Source organism: Canis lupus, chromosome 28, assembly GCF_003254725.2.
Source record: "Canis lupus dingo isolate Sandy chromosome 28, ASM325472v2, whole genome shotgun sequence".
NCBI lineage: Eukaryota > Metazoa > Chordata > Mammalia > Carnivora > Canidae > Canis > Canis lupus.
In genome coordinates this window covers 16,316,809-16,338,191 of record NC_064270.1, presented here as the reverse complement: position 1 = coordinate 16,338,191, position 21,383 = coordinate 16,316,809, and the positions used below count along the sequence as shown (strand labels likewise).

Below are 21,383 nucleotides of genomic sequence, written 5' to 3'. Positions count from 1 at the left end.
AGACATGTGTCAGGGCCCAGAGGAAGGAGTCCTGGTTGGGGACTTTGATCATTCATGCCTCCCTTTGAATATAAAAGCGAGTATGAGGAACGTTATAAATGTGTCATGAATATTTGAGAAGAAAGTTGCACCTTAAAAGTATGGAATTTCAGTTTTCTGTGACATCATGGCCCCAGTAAACCACCTTCCAAGGGAGTGTGCCTCTCGGCCAACTGCAGAGCCCTGAGCTGCTCAGGGACTGAGCGGGTTTGACAAGAGGCCAGGTGTCAAAAACCCTATTGTTTGTGTAGGGATGGTGATTATTGTGAAATCTTGAGAAACTATCCTAAATACCAAGCTGGGAGTCAGATGACATAACTACTTCATTGCTCAAGAATGCTTTGTCTCCTGTTTTCCCCATTTAGGTAACCAGAGAAGACAAAGAACTACATAGAAAGATCCACCATATCATTCAAGAAGACTGCCAAAAACCAAATCGTAAGTGGTGGAATGTATGTGTGTGTGGTACCCCGGTGCACTGCCGGGGAGTGTTCCCTCCCAGAGAGCACTGGATGGAGAGTCAGGAGACCTGGGGCTTTCCCCAGTAGTGACTTGGAAAAACGACTGGTCAAGACAACTGCCCTATCGGAGCCTCAGTCTCTTCTTCTGTAAAGGGAGCATTAGACTCTCAGGGTTGTTCTGACCTTAGCTGCACATTAGACTTGGCCATGGAGCTTTTTTAAACATGCAGTGCTCAGGTCCCAACCCTGGGGATTCTGATTCATTAGGGGTTGGGACAGGAGCTGGACAGGTGAGCATCGCAGGTGAGTCTTGTACAGTGAGGTAAGACACGAGGCCAGGACTTTCTGATCTTCTGGTTCTCATATTCTCACTAATTTGTCTTATTTCTTATTCTACTCTTGCCCCTTGTCTTTGAACCCAGACGAGACAGCTTCCTTTCTTCTAACATCAAGCCTTTCAGTGTGAGGAGGAATGGTTCTAGACATTACAGTTTATGATTAGTGTAATTCAGTCATCGTGGAACCTGATAATTTGCAGAAGAAATGGTTTAAAATACAGTTGGTTTCAGTGGTGTTAGGTCAACCCCTAGTGGTTAGACACTCAAACTGTAGGTAGTCTGACAATAGACATTACCATCTTCACACTTGTCAGAAAAAGAAGAAAGCACTAGTCCTATCTTTAAATCCTATGTAAACTGATCAGACTTCAAGGTGACTTTTCAGTCTGTCTTTTGCAAGCATATGCTGATAATGAACTTTGTCATTTGTCAATAAACAAGCCTGGAAGAGCAGGGAAGACTTGTTAATGATGGCAGGTCTCCTCAGCCTGCTTGCTTTCTCTCCAGAGAAACCCACCCTCAGCCCTCTCAGCCACTGCATCCCCAGGACTTGGCCCTGCTCCAGGCTGTCAGCAGGTGGAGCTGGACCAGGTCTCCAGTCCTGGGGTTTATGGTATGCAGCCCTGCTTAGCCTTTAAGAACCGATGAGGTCATATCCCAGAGTAGGGTGACAACAGATCTTAAAATAAACTGAAAGCAATCTATTATTTTAATGCAAGGTTTCTGGCTTTTGTTTACATCATTCAGAACAAGGACGAGTATCCTTGAGTTGGGGGAAAACCTGTCCACCCACTATTTAGGGTGCTTTAAAGAGCACTGAAATGTGGAGTGCTTCAACCAAAAAGATGAGAGGCTGCTCCCCAGGTAGCCTTCCTGCACTCATCCTCATTGTAGGCCACTAGCCAGATCTTATTTTGATCTGCATTGGGAACAGGATGGATTGAAATAATCCCAGTGCCTGGTGAAGCAAATGAAAGGAATTCACACTTCTCAGGGGAACCAAACTGCCTGGTAACCTGAGAGTCTGTAAAAGTGGCAGGTTTTACACCCCTTCTAACTCCCAGCCCTCTTGCCTTGGTGAGTGTGTATGTCAAGGTGGACAGCCTCTGCCACTCTGTATATGGGAGCCTCTAAAAGCTTTAAGCTAGTCCCCAGAAATAGGACACTCCCAGAAGCTGAATTCTGGAGCATTAGTAACTGAGAATACCAGTCAAAATACCTCATAGGGACTGTCTTGGAATCTGTTGAGATCACTTCTTGTCATAGAAAAAAAACCTATGACATTAAAAAAAAAAAAACACATATATATATCATGTCTGGACATGGTAAAAAGTCAAACAGTGCAAAGTGCACACAGAAAGTCAGACTCCCTCCAGGGTCTATGTTCCCAAAGGCCATGGTTGTTAATCAGTTTCCTACATATTATTATAGAGATGTTATAAATACTTACAAACATACCTGTGTAGTTTCTTTTTAAAAAGCCCCACAAGTAAAGGTTAACATTCGATTCTCAGTTTCCACATCTTGTACCTTAGATCTAACATTGGCTTCTTGAAGTCATTCAGCAACAGCACACATAACAGTGCCTCAGTCTTTTTTAATCACTGCACAGGATTCCATTATATGTATAGATAGATCTTCAACCACTTAATCATTCCTACTGGGCTGTTCGTTTCTGACCTTTTGTACAAAATAACAGCATTGAATTTTTCCTTATCAGGATGATTGGTAGGACATGAAATCTCTAGTCCTTTATAAGTCAGTAACGGAACAACTTACAATAAGGAAAGGACTGTAAATGTGAAGCCTGTTTCCAGCCCCTAAGCACTGATACTGGGCTTGTCTAAAGCCAGGCAGCATGGCAGAGGTGAAGTGCTGGGCTCTCCAGCCCCCCTTCAGTGGGTTTGAATCCCACGTCTACCTCTTTGTAGCTGTGTGATCTTGGGCAGGCCTCTGCATCAGTTTTCTCTTTTTTTAAGTTTATTCATCTATTTTAGAGAGAGTATGCGTGAGCGGGAGGAGGGCAGAGGGAGAGAGAGACTCTGAAGCTGACTTCTCGCTGAGCCGGGAGTCCAACAGGGGGCTCTGAAGATTATGATCTGTGCTGAAATCAAGAGTCAGTTACTTAACCGACTGGGCCACCGAGGCACCTCTCTTTTTTAAATTAAGTATAGTTGGTTTACAATATTATATTAGTTTTAGGTGTATAGTGTAGTGATTTAACATTTATATACATTACAAAATGATCACCATGATGTCTAGTGACCATCTGTCACCGTACAAAGTTATTAAAATATTGACTTTTACCTCTATTTACATTCATGTCACTGTTTTATAACTGGATGTTTGTACTTCACTTACTTCATCCATTCTCTCACTCCCCTCCTCTCTGGCAACCACCAGTTTGTTCTCTGTAGTTATGAGTCTGTTTCTGTTTTGTTTGTTTTGGTTTTTAGATTCCACATATGAGTGAAATCATATGGTATTTGTCTTTCTCTGACTGACTTCACTTAGTGTGATACCCTCTAAGTCTATCCACATTTTCGCAAATGGCAAGACTCATTCGCTTTTTTTTTTTTTAACTCATTCTCTTTTATAGCTGAGTAATGTTCCATTGTATATACACACTGTATCTTCCTTACCCATTCATCTATCGATGGACACTTGGATTATTTCTTTATCTTGGCTATTGTAAATAATGCTGCAGTGAATATAAGGGGGCAGATATATCTTTCAAACTAGTATTTTCATTTTCCTCAGATAAATGAAATGGAATTTCATGTCCAGAAATGGAATTGCTGGATCATATGGTATTTCAATTTTGAATTTTTTAAGGAACCCCTATACTATTTCCCATAGTGGCTGCACCAGTTTACATTCCCACCAACAGTACTTGAGGATCCCCTTTTTTCCACATCTCCAACATTTGTTATTTCTTGATGACTTTTTGATTCTGGCCATTCTGACAGGTATAAGGTGGTATCTCATTGTGGGTTTAATTTGCATTTCCCTGATGATGAGTGCTTTTGAGCATCTTTTGATATGTGTCTGTTGGCCATCTGTGTGGTTTCTTTGTAAAAATGTCTATTCGGGTCTTTTTTAATTGGATTGTTTGTATTTTTGGTGTTATATGAATTCTTTATATGTTTTGAATATTAACCTCTTATAGATCTGCCATGCACAGATATTTCATATTTAGTGGGTTGCCTTTTGGTTTTGTTGATGGTTCCCTCATATGCAAATGCTTTTTTAAAAAGTTCAATGTAGTCCCAATTGTTTATTTTTGTTTTTGTTTCCCTTACCTGAGGAGACAGATCCAAAAAATATTGCTAAGACTGATGTCCCAAGAGTTTACTGCCTATATTTTCTTTTAGAAGTCTTATGGTGGGGCATCTTGGTGGGTCAGTCCTTTAAGCTTCTGCCTTCAGCTCAGGTCATGAGTCCTGGGATTGAGTTCCAGGTCGGGCTCCCTGCTTAACAGGGTGTCTGCTTCTCCTCTACACTCCCCGCCCAGCTTATCTTTATCTTAATTCTTCCATTGCATGAGCATAGAATGTCTTTCCATTTGTTTATCTTCAGTTTCTTTCACCAGCGTCTTATCATTCTTAGAGTACAGATCTTTCACTTCTTTGGTTAAGTTTATTCTTAGATACTTAATTATTTTTGATGCAATTATAAATGAGACTGTTTTCTTATTTTCTCTTTCTGATAGCTCATTTTTAGTCTATAGAAATGCAACCGCTTTAGGGATGCCTGGGTGGCTCAGCGGCTGAGCATCTGCCTTTGGCTCAGGTGTGATCCCGTGGTCCCAGGATCGAGTCCCACATCAGGCTCCCTGCATGGAGCCTGCTTCTCCCTCTGCCTCTGCCTTGGTCTCTGCCTCTCTGTGTGTCATAAAGAAATACATACATACATACATACATACATATGTACATAAATTAAAAAATCAATCTTTAAAAAAAAGGAAAGAAAGAAATGCCACCACTTTAGATCCAAAGACACAAATGGATTGAAAGTGAAAGGTTGGAAAAAGATAACCTGTGCAAATAAAAATAACCAACAGAGAGCAGGGGTGGCTATACTAATACCAGATAAAACGAACTTTTTTTTTTTTTTAAGATTTTATTTATTTATTCATGAGAGAGAGAGAGGCAGAGACACAGGCAGAGGGAGAAGCAGGCTCCATGCGGGGAGCCCGACATGGGACTCGATCCCGGGACTCCAGGATCACGCCCTGGGCCGAAGGCAGGCACTAAACCACTGAGCCACCCAGGGATCCCTAAAACCAACTTTAAAACCAAAAGTTTTAAAGGACATTATATATTACTAAAACCAAAAAAGGACACTATATATTACTAAAAGTTTCAATACAGCAAGAGGATATAGCAATTATAAACATTTATGTACCTAATGACACCATCAAAATAGATGGAGCAAAAATTGATGAAAGTGAAAAGAGAAATAAATAGTTCTACGGTACTATTTGGAGACATCAATACCCTACTCTCAATAATGGATAGAACCAACAGACAGAAGATAAGGAAAAAGAGGACTTGAACACCACGAGAAATCAGCTGGGCCTAACAGACCTACACAAAACACTCCAACAATAGAATACACATTCTTCTCAAGTGCACATGGGACATTTTCCAGGATAGAGCATATGTTAGGTTACTACTTAGTCTCAGTAGATTACAAAAAGATACCATACAGAGTATTTTCTTGACCACAGTGGGATAAAGTTAAAAATCATTGACAAAACTAGAAAACTTAACACATTTGTGGAAATTAACACTCTTAACTAGTAGATAAGAGAAGAAATCACAAAGGAAATTGGAAAATAGCTAGAGGAATCAAAGTTTAGGAGACACAGCATTAAAGGGAATGTTATAGCTACAAACACACTATAAATTAGAGGAATTTCAAATCAAAACCGAACTTCTGACAATTTAAGGAATTAGATAAAAGAGGAACAAATTAAACCAAAGCTAGCAGAAGAAGACAGACAATAAAAACAATTAGAGCAAAGATAAATGAAGTAGAGAATAGAAAATAATAGAGAAAATGAAACCAAAAGTGGATTCTTTGAAAAAAATCAAAATTGCCAAAACTTTAGCTCAAGGGAGACGAAGAAGAAAAAGGAAAGACTCAAATTACTAAAGTCAGAAATGAAAATGAGGACATTAGTACTGGTTGTACAGAAATAAAGATTGTAAAAGAGTACTGTGAACAGCTTCATGCTAACAAACTGGATAACCAGATGAAATGGCCAGGTTCCTAGAAACAAAAGCTACCAAGACTAAATCACATGGAAAAAGGAAATTTGAATAGAGCTCTAACTCATAAGGAGATTGAATCAGTAACTAAAAATCTACCAACAAAGAAAAGCTCTGGACCTGATGGCTTCTTGGTGAATTCTACCAAACACATAAAGCAAAACTAATACCAGTCCTTCTCCCCATGTGACTGGAAGGTCACTTTGTGAGCATCCCTCCCAGACAACCCCCAGATGGCAGCATGGCCTTTCTGAAGAAATCGTCTAAGGCCTTCGGGGCAGTTAGCATCACTGCTTGGGGCCCCACATGTGTCCATAGGTCCTCTTGATCCCTGAGCTTGGGCGTCCAGGCCCAGCAAAGACCTATGAAAACCCAAGTGTGGTGAGAGTCCCAGTGCTCCCTCTCTGCCATGTACAGGCCTAGTTTGGTTGGAGTCCCTCTCTACCCTCCAGCATCACCCTTCCCAGGAAGGGCTGAAGCTGCTTTGGAATAGGGACTAGGTCACGTGCACCATCTGGGTTATGAAGATGACATTGTCGTCATCATTGCCATGTAGGAAGCACCCGCCACAGGGCTCCTTTAGTCCCCACAGCCTCTGGTGAAGTAGATGATACTCTTTCCATCTTACACCTCCAGAGATGTGAACTGCTCTGCCTGAGTTGGAGCTAGTACTTGAATTTGGGTCTGTTGGACTCTGGAGTCAGCTCTCCCTCTGTCACTTGCTCCTCCTTTTGCAGCACTACACACATTGTAGGGTTCGGGAAGTCTTTATGGAATGAATGTTGAAGCAACAGCCTGGAAACCAGTGAAGGTGGCAAGCTGTTCAACAGCAACCCAAACAGGGAGGAGTGCTGAGTTGACAGGGCCACTAGAGGTCAGAATTTAGCAAGTCTCCGTTAGCTCAAGAGCACTGCTTGTGATATTCTCTGACTCTTAGAGCTGGAAAGGACCCCAGGGGTGCCCTCCCCCTCCCCCCTGCTTAGTCCCTCCCCCTCCCCCCTGCTTAGTCCCTCCCCCCCACCATTGGTGAGAAAACTGGGGCTCAGGTGCGCCACCTCCCAAACCATGCTTTGCCCAACACCACGATACCTCTTTAATCACCTTCCTGTAGCCTAAAGCATTCTATTCTCTGAAAACAACATTCAGTAACTGTGTGGAGCAACAGATGTGCCAGATGCTGGGGATGCAATGGAGAGGCCAAGCCTGGCCCTGCAGGGGGGCTTTAAGTGAATCTGGGGAGGGTTTGTTTTCAGTAATGAGGTTTGACTTTGACTCAGAGTAACAAATGCATTTTACATCATGATCCAGTACTATATATATATATATACACACACACACACACACATACATATATATACATACACATACATGAAAAAAATGCATATACTTATACATGTGTATATTTATATACAGGTAAAAAGTTTCACAAAATAATACTTATAGTACCATAATGCAATGCATTTTGTAATTTCCTATTCCCTTCTTTCTTAATCTGTTGATAAGGAAACAAATGCTAATCACACAACCCATTGAGTTGATTCCCTGACCCTCTAATGGTCACAGCTTCACTGTCCATTCCACTTCTCTAAATCATTGGTTTGAAGTAGGAAAGAGGTTGCTAAACCCTGAACTTTTATCATTGTAAACTAAATGGTCTTGGGTTTTTTTGAGGAAAGCAGATTACTAGAACACAGCCATCGTGGACAGGACTGCTCGGAAGCCTAGGCAGAGAGGAATGAGAACGGAGTAGTGGTCAGAATCCCTTCCTCCCCAGGCTGTCTCGTTAGTCAGGACTTACGGGAGGACTGTGGAGGCTGCCGTAACCAGCTCTGTTGTCCATCTCAAGATGGCTTCCGCCTGGGAAGCTGTGGGTTCAGCCCTGAATAGGTGCCCTCATGCATGTAACTGCACTAGAGGAAAAAGATTGTCAGTACTAAAAATCCATTCGGTTATAGATAATAAATGATTAGCATTCCCTGAAGTTGGAAGGCCCAAGTTCCTGAGCTGTGAGTCCACGTCATGTGGTGAAATCAGGGTCCTGAGAACAGGGCTTTTGTTAAAATGCAGGTCCTGACTTGGGAGCTTTGGAGGGGGAGGGCTAAGAAGGGGAAGGGGGGCCTGACAGGCATGCCAGACTTAGCCAACTGCCTTTTTCAGCAGACACCGAGAAGGGCTGCCACTTCCAGCACATCTTGGCCTGTGCTCGCCTGAGCATCAGCCCGGGCCTGAGTGAAGGTGTGCTGCAGCAGGTGCTGGAGCTCCTGGAGGACCAGAGTGACATCGTCAGCACAACAGAGCACTACTACACGGCGTTCTGAGGAGAGGCCTTCTGAGGAGAGACCAGTGGACGGCGTGGGCGGGGCCAGGCCAGGGAAGAGGAAGACGGGGTGGTGGTCACTCCTGGGCTCTGATTTTAAACATCACCCTGAGTCCTATAGGTCTGGTGGCGATTGTCTCATAATAAACTGTGAAATGTTATTTAAGGAATGGAATTTGGCATAAATTCTGTAGGCTGCCCTCTAGCTGCCATATCCTTGGGATAAAATAACTTTTATTTCGGCCATGACATAGAAGAAAACCCTCCCTGTTGACCTCCATACTGGACCAGACATTTACCCTTGGAGCAGAAGGGAAGAAAGTATAAGTGGCTGAATTGGTGTGTGTGTGGCTTAGGGTTCTGTCATAGTAAAGGGATGTCACATGGTAAAGTGAACTGAAAAGCATATAGCCAGATCACACAGACCTAAAACATTTTAAAACTTCAGACTGGCAGGTGGTACATTCTTGTAGGCCTCTCTCAGTGGTTAAGAACTTAGTGTAGGGAACTCATTCTTGGATGAATATCACTCATCTGTGATTTCCAAGGGTCAAGTACCAGTGGTGGATTCTGAATCCTGGGATGGATGTTGTTTACAGACCCACCCGGAGATGGGAATAAATGGATCCAAGGCATGGCTGTGTTGGTCATTAACTTCTTTCCTTACGAATCAAAAGGTGTCTCAGTGTATTTCCCTAAACTTGATGATATACGTGACTAAAGACATTGTCCTTTAATGCCCTGAAGTCCCTTGCCTGGCCGGTAGATACTGTTTTCAAGGTTACCACTAAATGTGCAAGGCGTCCTGACATCCAGACAAAGACTCTGTATGTGCCCAGACAGGTGATGGAGTCATGGTGTTGCTAGGAATGACAAGGTAAAGGGGAAAATTCTGAGATATGTAGTAGGCTTGTTCTAACAGCTAAATGACAAATCCAGCCAGCAAAAATAAAGTGTGGAGAAAGATTGGAAGTTAATTACAGTCATTGCAAAAAGGCACATCTGCCTTCGTCTGCTGCATTTGCTCTTGACGTAATAAGCTCTTAGTGGCTCTGCTGGAGAGCCTGCAGGCCTTGAGAGTTGTTCTGTTCTATGTGGAAATGGAGTGGTTTTTATACACAGAAATTGGCTGCAGTTTCATATGTCAGGCTGAAGGCTAGTACCAACACATTGCTTCCTGTCGTGGACTTTTCTACTTGATCCAAACATCTGCCCTCCTTCTAACAGAAGTTTACCCAGATAGCTGCCCTGTGTCCTCTGTGCATTTGGAAGTTTCCCCGTAAATGGGGTCTACTTGGAATAACACCCCAGGAGTTCTTCCTTAATAGCAAAGGATGTTCCATGTTGAATACATCGTAGATTATTGAGGCTGCCCAGGAAGGAGTCTTGAATCAGCAACCCCATTTCCAGGGTTTATCCCAAGGAGACAACCACACAGGTGTGAGAGGAATGCACAAGATTCCCATTGCTGTGTAATTAGGGTTCTATAATTGGGAAAAATATCCATAGGGAAAAATTAATTATGATACATGTATACAGTAAAATACTCTGCAACCGTTAAATGATGGAGTAGACTGATAGCATTCCCATGGGACACTTACCAAGAAAATTGAGTCACAGATCTGTTTATATAGTATACCACTATTGCTCTAAATTACTTGTATCTGTATCTCTATACAGAGAGGATGTTTCTGCATGCACATCTGTATAAATGTGGCCCGGGTATACACGTACAGTTGATCAGTCTCATCTCCTAGAAAGACTTTCTGCACTTGGTTTTCAGGACACCACACTGGGTGCCCTTTCTCAATGTCCTTTTCATGGTCTCCTCTCCCTGAGCTCAGTGTTGTGTTAGACCTCATCATTCCTGTGTAGCTTGCTCCCTTGGAGGTCTTCAGACCATCCATATGCTGACAGACTCACCATATTTTATCCTGTGAGGACCTCTTCTGAACCCCAGACCCCTACATTCAGCCTCCTACCAACGCCTCCGCTTAGTGTCTATAAGACACCACAACTTTATACCCACAGCCGGGCACCTAATTACCCCTGACCAAAGACTTGTTCCTTCTCAAGTTTTTTCTGATTCAGGAAAAGGCCTCCTTCTCTTTCCAGGTGCTCAGGCCAAACACTCTGACTCTTCTTTCTCTCACATTCCACATCCAACCTTCCTACTGGTCACCTTGGTTCCACCTTATACGTATTTTTAGAATCTAATGGCTTTGCACTGTTCCACTGGAGCGTATTGCAGTTGCCTCCTGACCCTCCCCAGTCCACTCTTCACACAGCAGCCAGAGCCATCTGTTCAAGTAGAAGCTAGAGTCTGTCGTCCTCTACTTCTGCTCTCCCGAGGCTCTTGCTCCAGGCAGGACCCTTACAGGGCTTCCCAGTATCAACAAGGTTCTGCTCTGCTGGGCCTCCTCTCTGCAATCTGCCCCCTGCGCCCACCCCGCTTAGCTGCACAGGCCTTCCTGTCCCTCACACCCCAGGGACACTCCTGCCGTAAGGCCTTAGTGTTTGTTTCCTCTGCCTGGAATGTTTCTTACCCAGGCAACCATGAGACAGCCTTTTCCCTCCCCTCCTTTGGGTCTTTCCTTGAGGATGCCGTCTTGCTAAGGCCTGCCCTGGTCCCTCTTTTGTGAATCAGAACCAACCCTTTCTCCCTCCCTCAAGGACTTTTCAGTACTTATTTTTCTCCACAGGACTCATCATCATGTGACACCTTACATATATTTCTTACTTCCTTTATTATCAGTCTTTCCCGCAGAAGAAATGCCCTATGAGGACAGGGCTCTTTCTCTGTTTTGTTTCCTGCTGTGTCCCCTGCCTCTAGAGCAGTGCCTGGCTATCCTTTAAATGATACCACTTCTGTGTATATGTCTGGCTGCCCTCTACCTGCAAGGATCTTCCCTTCTTTCCGCCCCCCCCAGGGGGGAGAGAGGGAATGTCTTTCTCCAGTGTCTTGGAAGGCTGTTGAGGCTCAAAATTAAGCCCACTAGGAACAGCTCATCTAGTGGGACCTGGGGTATAAACACCCCAGTACACTTGCCCTTCAAATAAGATCTCTGAGGCACGTGTTCTACACCATTTTCCAGAGTTTCTTTGTGGGATTAATCTCCATCCACCTGCAGCAGCAGCTGACTTGACAGCCACACTTGATTGGCTGCCTTACCTTCCCCATCTTCCCCACTCCTCATTACTATGTGCTATATCTCCCAAATGAGTCCCTTCCTTTCCAGTCCTTGTCTCACAGTCAGCTTCTGGTTGAACACAGATTAAACACCACGTTCATAAGTATATTTGAGAAATGCTCTATGAATAATTACATATCAAGTAGAGATTACTAGAAAAACCAAAGTGACCCACTGGATCCTGTAAGGTGAGATATCAGATGCTTTTTAGCTACATATCTGTAGTTGACAATTTTACAATTAGCAATTGTTATTTCTACAAAAATTATAAAGCTGCTTTTGACTCCCCACCCCACACAACCTGAATGATGAGCAAACCAGGAATAAGATGCCTTAAATCCCATGGCAGCAGAAGAACTCTGAGAAGATGAGCAGAGCCCTTGGAAAATTCTTTGGGACTAACGACAGTTGGGTCACTGCTCATGCCCTGAAGAACCACCAGAGGCTTCCCCTGAAGAAGAGGGAAACATCCTGGCACTCTCAGTGTGCACTTCTCAGGAGGCATGAATACTGTGTATGGTTTATGTAAGCAGGAGGACAAGTAGTGCTTCTGTCCGGACAGGGGTTTGTGTGAAGCTCTGTGATTCTCTCCATCTGGTAAGCTACCAGCGCTCCTCAACCCTAAAAGACACTTCTTTCTAATTATTTTTCCCTCTGATAGTGTGCCAGGACACTGGCCGAGAGAAAGCCAAGTGGAAAGAAGTCAATTCAGTGATGAGAAACCCAGGATTTGGTGCCAACGATTGAAACCAAGCAAACTTGTAATTTTCCATCAGGGAAAGCATCCATACTATCTTATTAGTGTGGTTTCTCCTCTACAAGTAGCCTCTATAGCAGTTTCCCAGAGAAGCATCTCATTGTTTCCTTACGAGATGAATGTGAAGCATACGGCAGACTCCAAATGACCGTGATGAAGCTTGTACAGAATTTATTTTTAAATACAGCCTATTTTTCCTGAAGTTTTATTAAATAAACCCAAAAAGTAAGTCACAGTACAGCACAAGGCTGTGTTCATAAGAATTGTAAATCAGATCCCAAATTCCTGAAGGGACCGAAGTCTTTCCCTGTGTGTCAAATTAAAGTGATAGGTTTCATCGTGGAACATAAAGAGAGAAATTTTGAATACCACATAATAGTTTTTTTAGGTAGTAAAGTGGTATGTCATTAGCTCAGACTGATTCGGTGAAAGGCTTATGTAAATTAGTGAAAAGTCTGGAAGTAGTGCTATTTTATTAAGTCTATGTGGTGTTCTGTAGGACATCTGCATTACTATGAGGGAGCAGGTTGGCTGCTCTATAGAAAACCTGTTTTGATGAATAAGAATTATCTTAATTGTATCATTTAATTATTACGTGTTATGTGTTATTTAATATTAATAGGTGATTTTATTTTTAAAATTTTTTAAAGATTTTATTTATTCATGAGAGACACATAGAGAGAGGCAGAGACATTGGCAGAGGGAGAAGCAGGCTCCCTGCAGGGAGCCCAATGCGGGATTCAATCCCAGGACCCTGGGATCATGACCTGAGCAGATGCTCAACCACTGAGCCACCCAGGTGCCCCTAATAGGTGATTTTAAAGTACTTAAGAGATTTGAGGGCATGTCCACACAAAAAATTCTATGTCGATGTTGATAACACTATCATTCCTGACAACCAGTAAGTGAAAACAACCCATGTATCCATCAAGTGATGAGTGGATGAACAAATGTGTATCCATACAATGGAGTATTATTCAGCCACACAAAGGAATGAAGTACTGATACATACTACATGGATGGACCTTGAAAACATTACACTAAGTGGAAGATGCCAGATACAAGAGGCCACATATTGTATGGTTCCATTTATCTGGAGTATCTAGAATAGGCAAATTCATAGAGAAAAAAGATAGTGGTTGCCAGGGCCTGGGGGATGGAGGGGATTGGATAGGATAGTATAGGATTTCCTTTTGGGTTGATAGAAATCTTCTGGTATTAGGTGGCAGTGATGTTTGCACAACTGTGAACATACTCCAAACCACTGAATTGTGGACTAGATTGGGATTCCTTACAGCATGATGACTGCATTCCAAGGGTAGGCATCCCAAGAGACAGCATGATCCTCATAGAAGCTGTATGGCCATTCTGCGCATAGCCCCAGAAGTCACACAGTGTCGTTTCCGTGGTTTTCTCATTGCCAAAGCTGTCAAAGTCCCACCCAGAGGAGTGAATAAACCACCTCCTGATCGGGAGTAACAAAGTTCTAGAAGGGCCTATAGAACCAGGAATATTGCCCTGGCCATTTTTGGAAAGCACAATCTGTCACAGACATGTTTCAACTTTTATACACATACAGCCTCATTCTTTTTTTTTTTTTTTAAGATTTATTTATTTATTCATGAGAGACACATAGAGGCAGAGGGAGAAGCAGGCAGGCTCCCTGCAGGAGCCCAATGCAGGACCCAATCCCGAGATTCCAGGACGGTGCCCTGAACTGAAGGCAGACGCTCAACCACTGAGCCACCCAGGCGCCTCTGTAGCCTCATGTCTCATTCTTAAAGACCAAAAAAAACAAAAAACAAAAAACTTTTTTTTTTTTTTTTTTTTTTTTTTTTTTTTTTTATTGGTGTTCATTTTTTTTTTTTAAATACATATCAATAAGGACAAAGAATGAGGAGAAATGGTCTACCACTTTCCAGGTACTCTGTTTTTTTCTTTTTTGGATTATATGTATATTTTTAGAAAAATAACCACATTACTATTTCATCTATCCTTCCAGAAAAAAATATATCAGCATTTTATATCCTGGCTTTTAATTTATTCCTCTATATTAGAGGTTTTTTCTACTTTAGCATGAAGATTAACCACGTCCTTTTATTTTCCAGTTGTAAAAAAATCTGTTGTATTTCTATATACTAACAACAAGCTGTTTTAAAATGCAGTTAAACAATCTCATTTAAAATAGCATTGGAGGGATCCCTGGGTGGCGCAGCGGTTTAGGGCCTGCCTTTGGCCCAGGGCGCGATCCTGGAGACCCAGGATCGAATCCCACGTCAGGCTCCCGGTGCATGGAGCCTGCTTCTCCCTCTGCCTGTGTCTCTGCCTCTCTCTCTCTCTCTTTCTCTGTGTGGCTATCATAAATAATTAAAAAAAAAACAAAAAATAAAAATAAAAAAAAATAAATAAAATAGCATTGGAAACAATAAAATACTTAGGAATAAATTTAAACAAGAAGGTAAACCATCTGTATACTTAAAGTATAAAACACGCATCAGGGGATCCCTGGGTGGCGCAGCGGTTTAGCGCCTGCCTTTGGCCCAGGGCGCGATCCTGGAGACCCGGGATCGAGTCCCACGTCGGGCTCCTGGTGCATGGAGCCTGCTTCCTCTGCCTGTGTCTCTGCCTCTCTCTCTCTCTCTCTCTCTCTCTCTCTCTCTGTGTGTGACTATCATAAAAAAAAAAAAAACACGCATCAAAGAAATTCAAATAGGCACAAGTAAATGGAAAGATAGTCCATGTTCAGGGATTAGAAGCATTAATATTGTTAAAATGTCTATACCATCCAAAGCAATCTAAAGATTCAAAACAATCTCTATAAAAATTCCAGTGGCATTTTTCACAGAAATAGAAAAAAACAATCATTTGTATAGTACCACAAAAGACCCCAGATAGCCAAAGCAATCTTGAAAAAGAACAAAGTCACAGGCATCACATTTCCTGATTTTAAACTGCAATTGGCCCTTAACATGGAGGCTAGGGGTCTGATGCCCTGTGCCATCAAGATCCAGGTATAGTGATGCCTGGGTGGCTCTGTTGAACGTCTGCCTTTGGCTCAGGGCATGATCCTGGGGTCCTGATATCGAATCCCACATCAGGCTCCCCAGGAGCCTGCTTCTCCCTCTGCCTGTGTCTCTACCTCTTTCTGTGTCTCTCATGAATAAATAAATAAAATAAAATCTTAAAAAAAAAAAAAAGATCCAGACATAAGTTTGGGTTCCCCAAAAACATAACTGCTGATAGCCTACTATTGATTGGAAGCCTTGCCAATAACATAAACAGTCAATTAACACAAATGTTGTATGTTACATATATTATATATGGTATTCTTATAATAAAGTAAGCTAGAGAAAGGAAAATGTTATTAAAAATCATAAGGATGAGAACATAAATTTAGAGTACTGTATCAAAAAAAATTCTATGTATAAGTGGAACTGTATAGTTCAGACCCCTGTTGTTCAAGGGCCAACCGTATATTACAGAGTTATAGTCATCAAAACAACTATTTGACCACATCCTTTTTTTCTTTTAAGTTTTTATTTATTTTTGAGAGAGAGAGAGGAAGTATGTGAGCAGGGGGAGGGGCAGACGGAGAGGGAGAACCTCAAGCAGCCTCCCTGCTGAGCACAGAACCCAAAGCAGGGCTCTATCTCATGACCCTAAGCTGAAACCAAGAGTTGCGTGCTTAATCAACTAAGCCACTCAGGCGCTCCTGACCACATCCTTTTAAATGATCACAAAATTCCCTCACGTGGCTGTCCTTTAATGTATTTAACCATATTCCTGTTGAGAAGTATTTAACTGGTTTCCAGTTTGTTTCTATTGCCACCAGTTCTTCAGGAAACATCCTTATACAGTTTTCCTTTCTTGCCATATACTTGCAAGTATATTTGTATGGTACATTTCCATGCAACTGCCAGGAAATAGGGCATGAGCATTTAAGAATTCAAATAGACATTGACACATTACTCACCAAAAAGACTGGGCCATTTATACTCCTATCAATGATTTATGAATCTACTGTTTGCCTGCAAGTTCATCTATAATATGTACTATCTGTGGTTTTAATCACCAACCATCTGATAGGTAAAAATGATTTCTGGGTTTCGTTTGCTTTTATATTTTTTTATGTATGAGTAGTCTTGAGTATTTGTCATTATGGGCAACCTCGAGACAGATGCACTTTTGCCTTGGATAGTAAGCATTGATTCCAGAAGAGGCTGAGAATGGCCCTGATCCTATATTCTGCAGTGGTGTCAGCTACAGAACCAGTCCACAGACCTGCTACTGAGATCCTAGTTGATGCACAGCTTGAATAAACATCGTGAAGAACTCAAACCTCAAGGTTTCCATTTTGCTACTTCAAGTGCTTGGGTCCCTTACCTGCCCAAATATAACATACACTAATACATGAAGGCAGTCATCATATTATCGATGCAGACCTCTCCTAGACCAGAGACTATTCAGCTCTGGTTCACTGACATTGTCCTTAGCCATATTAATTTGAAAATGGATTGTTAAGAAAGTGCTAATTAAGTGGAGAAGATAGTTTTAGGGATAGAAATGGTTTTAATGCCACTTCCACTTTAATCAGTGTTGCAGAATTATCGTAATAAGGTGATGCTTGTATTTTCATCATTGACTGGATTTGGTCCAATTAATTGGGGCACTGGGCAGCAGCCCCTTTGATAATCTTCTGCCTAGAAATCACTTCCTCAGGGAGAAGGGTTTTTATTTTTTTTGTTCCAAGGACAATCAGTGAATGGGGGAAATAAAGCAAGGGTGAGGACAGAAGATCCATTTTTCCCCTGCTCTACTTTAGAACAAAGCAATGGCGGCACCGCATAAGCTGTGACGTGTGCCACAATGGACTCATGATGAGTACTGAATTTTGTCATGTACAGAAATCTGTGAATGATTAGTTTATTCTAATACAAATTAGGTGGTAGGGTAATATTTTGAGCTCTTTGCACGGGGGTTTGTTTTTCCTGTGTTTAATTTCTTCTTTCTGAGCAGGAAGCCAGCCTTGCCTCGGGGAGGTTGGTTTGGGGGCCAAATGCAGAAGTTGTTTGTGCAGACAACCTGGCTTATGTTTTCTGGAAGCCTGGAGCCTAGGAGGGATTGGAGATTAGTGGACTCCAGGCATTGCAGACCGGAATGTACTCCCTACGGTGCCTGAGGCAGGTGGGCAGGAGGGCAGGACTTCTATGCAGCAGCTTTGTGGTGTCTCTCTGAGGCTTAGAACTTTGGCCTCAGATTCCCTGCGTTAGCCAAGATTCCCAAGCTTGGAATGGAAGCTGCGCAAGCCTTCTCTGCAGGGACAGCCTGGGGGTATGTCAGCAGAACACTTGGTCTCAGGAGAATAGTGGATTAGTCTCTGTTTTCCAGGTCTATGTAACCTCCTGGATTTTCACACATCCCCAGGGAAAGAGAGAGAGGCTGCTCCACCTGCTACCTACCAATATTATTTTCCTGCCTGCACAGAGGATGAGGTCTTTAAGTTCAAGGTAACTTGAAATAAAGAAAGGAATATGACAAGTCTCACTTATATGAGTTTTGGGAGTAAGATTCATATAGCACTACAATTAGAATATATTCAAAGTGAGTCTTAGAACAAATTCATGCTCCCACCAACTTACATTCCAGAATGGCCTCTTGAGTGGGAGAGAAAGAGAGGAGGTCACAGCACAGTTCCAGGGGGATTGCCTATGACCCCTCCACAGAAGCATGCTGCCTGTGACACCCACCTGTCCTGTGTCATGGCAGAAACATCCTTCTCAAGGATGGGGGGTTGGGGAGCAGGAGGACTGTGATAAGAGTTTGTTACATTTCCTCAGCAGGGTTCACCATATCATGAACTGAACCTATTACCTTGTTCTGCCACGTCCTGCATGCTAACCAGCCAGGGATGACCGGGCCCACAGGCTAGTGAGCAAATAGGATCTAACTTAGGAGAAGGGCCGCAAACCACCTGAGCAGTGAGTCTTCTCCCAACGTGAAGAAGCTTGAAAAGGCCTTACTCATTCCAGGAGCCCAGCCCAGCCCAGAGCCCCAGGAGGAGTCAGCTAACTGCCTGTGCCTGTGGTTTCTGGCCCGTTCCAGCTTGCCTTGACCTGGTGGAGGGCAAAAAATGGAATCACCACTTCTGGGAATGACAGCTGGCTTGGGAATGCTGGTGTCAGCACAAGCAGAAACCCCGTCGGGGCAAGCCTGTGAACAGGAAGTGATCTGCTTTTTCTGTCCATTTGTTGTAGAATCAAGTAACCAGGGAAAGTGGGGTGGGGGTGGGGCTGGTGAACTATAGCCGGTGGAGTTCTGGTTATGTTTCCCCAGGGCTGGAGACTTACCTAGATAGACTTAACTAACAGCTCTCATGTTTCCTCAGAGGGTGCCCTTGTCACAGTTCACCTGGAGGTCTGTGACAGACCCAGCAATAGGCACAGAGTGGTGTTTAATAAGTGTATAAATGGATGCACTTATTGAGTGCTAGCTATGTGCAAAGCATCATGCCAGGTATAGAGGGGGATGCCAAGAAAAAGCTTCACCCCTGTCTTCAGGCAACTTTCGATCAAGTGGGTCATAGCACATGCCTACATAATTTATGACCATGGATCCAAATGCGTCCTATTTGACCCTCAGAAGTTTAAAATTTTATATCATAAAAAAATTGGCGGGGATCCCTGGGTGGCGCAGCGGTTTGGCGCCTGCCTTTGGCCCAGGGCGCGATCCTGGAGACCCGGGATCGAATCCCACGTTGGGCTCCTGGTGCATGGAGCCTGCTTCTCCCTCTGCCTGTGTCTCTGCCTCTCTCTCTCTCTCTCTCTCTGTGACTATCATAAATAAATAAAAATTTTTTAAAAATTGGCTATCATCTATATTTTAAAAAAAAGTGTGTGTGTGCGAATGTGTATGCATGTGTTTCTGTGTATGTCTGAAAGGCTACAGAAGTAACTGGTAACAGAGGTGGCCTCGTCAGTTAGGGAATTGGGGCCAGGAGTGGGTGGAAGACTTATTGCAATAATGTTTTCTAATTTTTTTAATGTGAAAATGTAATAGCTCTAAAAATAAGCAAAATGGCAGGGGGAATTCACATAAAAATCCAGATTTCTGGCCTTTCTTGACAACTCAGAATTCTGGCAATACTGGGAATATTTAGTCTGAATACAGTGTGTGGGTGGGGGGAGGGGGACAGCATTAAAAGATTTTAAGCTGAGAGTTGGCATCAGATTTACATTTTGGAAAGACCCGCTTGGCAGCAGAGTAGAGGAGCATTGCATAAGGGTGAGCTCAAGGGCAGGTAGGCCAGGGAGCCTGTGTGTGCGACAGGAACCAGGGAAGGGCCCTGGGGCCTGAACTGGGGCCATGGCACGTGGACAGATGTCAAAGACATTAATGAAGTAGGAGGTTTGGGTTACCCATTTAGGGGTGAAGGAGAGTGGGAATGGCCAGGGCAACTCCCAAGTTCTGTTGGGCAGACAATAGGACATGCCACAGGAGTTTTTAGGCCAATGGAAGGGAAAGACAGACAGTCCAGCACATCTGTGGGCCTTCTGAACCGGAGACAGCAGGAATGCTCCAAGAATGTATCTCCTGAGATTCAAGGAAAGACCCACATAGGAAATGCACTCTCCGAGGTAATTAGCTCTTCTCTCTTACATTCAGGTGATTGTCTCAGTGATTTACTCAGGGGTTTACAGCCTTACTGGAGAATGCAGAATGGGATAATGGGAATGTCAGACAAACTTAATGCTTGTGGCTTAAAAGGCAAAGAAGCACCAACTAAGAAGTCATTGAAATCATATTCCTTTAGGGAATGGATTTTCTTGGATCTGGGTGCATGCATCCTTCACAGCTTTATTAGTCACTGCTAAAGCTCTTTCTGGGTCACAAAGCTGCCAGCAGGGTGCTGTTCCTGGGAGGAATATAATTACCTTGAGCAACAAGCCCCAAACAACAACACTGCATGTCAACAAGCCAGGCTGCTGTAGCAACGCCACCATCCAGAGGGAGGGGCAGATGCCCTAGTCCTGAGGTTTCAGCAGCCAGTAAGTGAACCAGCCTGGAGCCTCCATGACTCTTTTCCCCTAACTTTTAATTTAGCAGTTTGGGGTCTTTCACAAAGGATGCAAACAGGTCAGTCTCTTGAAGGCAGAAAGTGAGTGTTACCCACCTCTGCTTTTGCAACGGTATCTATGACTGATCACATTTCTCCTGAATCAGAGTTGAAAATACTTTCTCTTCAAGGCCTGGTGGTCACCTATCAGTTTCTTAATGCTGTGACCTCAAATTTAATCCATAATGTAGCAAAGATATTTGAACTAAAACTTCACTAATGTTAAGTACTTAATAATAGGGCAGCCCGTGTGGCACAGCGGTTTGGCGCCTGCCTTCGGCCCAGGGCCTGATCCTGGAGACCCGGGATCGAGTCCCACGTCGGGCTCCCTGCATGGAGCCTGCTTCTCCCTCTGCCTGTGTCTTTGCCTCTCTGTGTATCTCTCATGAATAAATAAATAAAACCTTTAAAAAAAAGTACTTAATAATAGCTGATGATTTTTGAAAGTCATGCACCCATCACTCAGCAAACTTAAATCTTCACGTAAACCCAGGTAGGTAGATACTATTATCATTCCCGTGTTACATGTGAGGAAATTGAAGCCAAGATTAATTTGCCTGAGGGAGTACGCAACAAGTAAGCAGAAGCGCCAGGTTTGGACCCAGTGAGATTAACCATTAGGCTGTATTGCTTTTAAGATCGGAGAAGCCTATTCTCAGGTAGCCCTGAACTGTGAACCCAACAGTGTCTTCACATTTGGGTTGATGTATAAACTGTATTTTCACTACATCTGAAGCTACAGTGAGAACACTGCTTCTAGTAAGAAAGTCCTATAGGATGCTGGGCTCAGTGAGTAGGATCACATCATGTCACACACATGGCATGGGGAGGACAGGTATTTACTGACACATGTAGGACAGCTGACACATGTAGGACATGTAGGTCAGGCCC

At 43.1% G+C, this 21,383-nt stretch overlaps 1 protein-coding gene across 26 annotated transcripts in view; it reads left to right on the top strand.

Annotated features, from left to right (window-relative positions):
* The window catches only part of STN1 (STN1 subunit of CST complex), a 62,644-nt gene that overhangs the window by 33,581 nt on the left and 7,680 nt on the right, over positions 1-21,383 (top strand). For 8 of the 26 annotated variants that reach the window (XM_035707822.2, XM_025467104.3, XM_049103060.1 and 5 more), the window contains 2 exons: positions 405-477; positions 8,272-9,066. In XM_035707822.2, the coding sequence (XP_035563715.1) occupies positions 405-477; positions 8,272-8,432 (234 nt within the window). In that variant the 3' untranslated portion in view covers positions 8,433-9,066. Of the gene's footprint in view, positions 1-404; positions 478-8,271; positions 9,067-17,803; positions 17,887-18,408; positions 19,192-21,383 lie in introns of those variants that run through there. The other 18 variants (XM_049103054.1, XM_035707823.2, XM_049103064.1 and 15 more) reach the window with 9 other exon arrangements.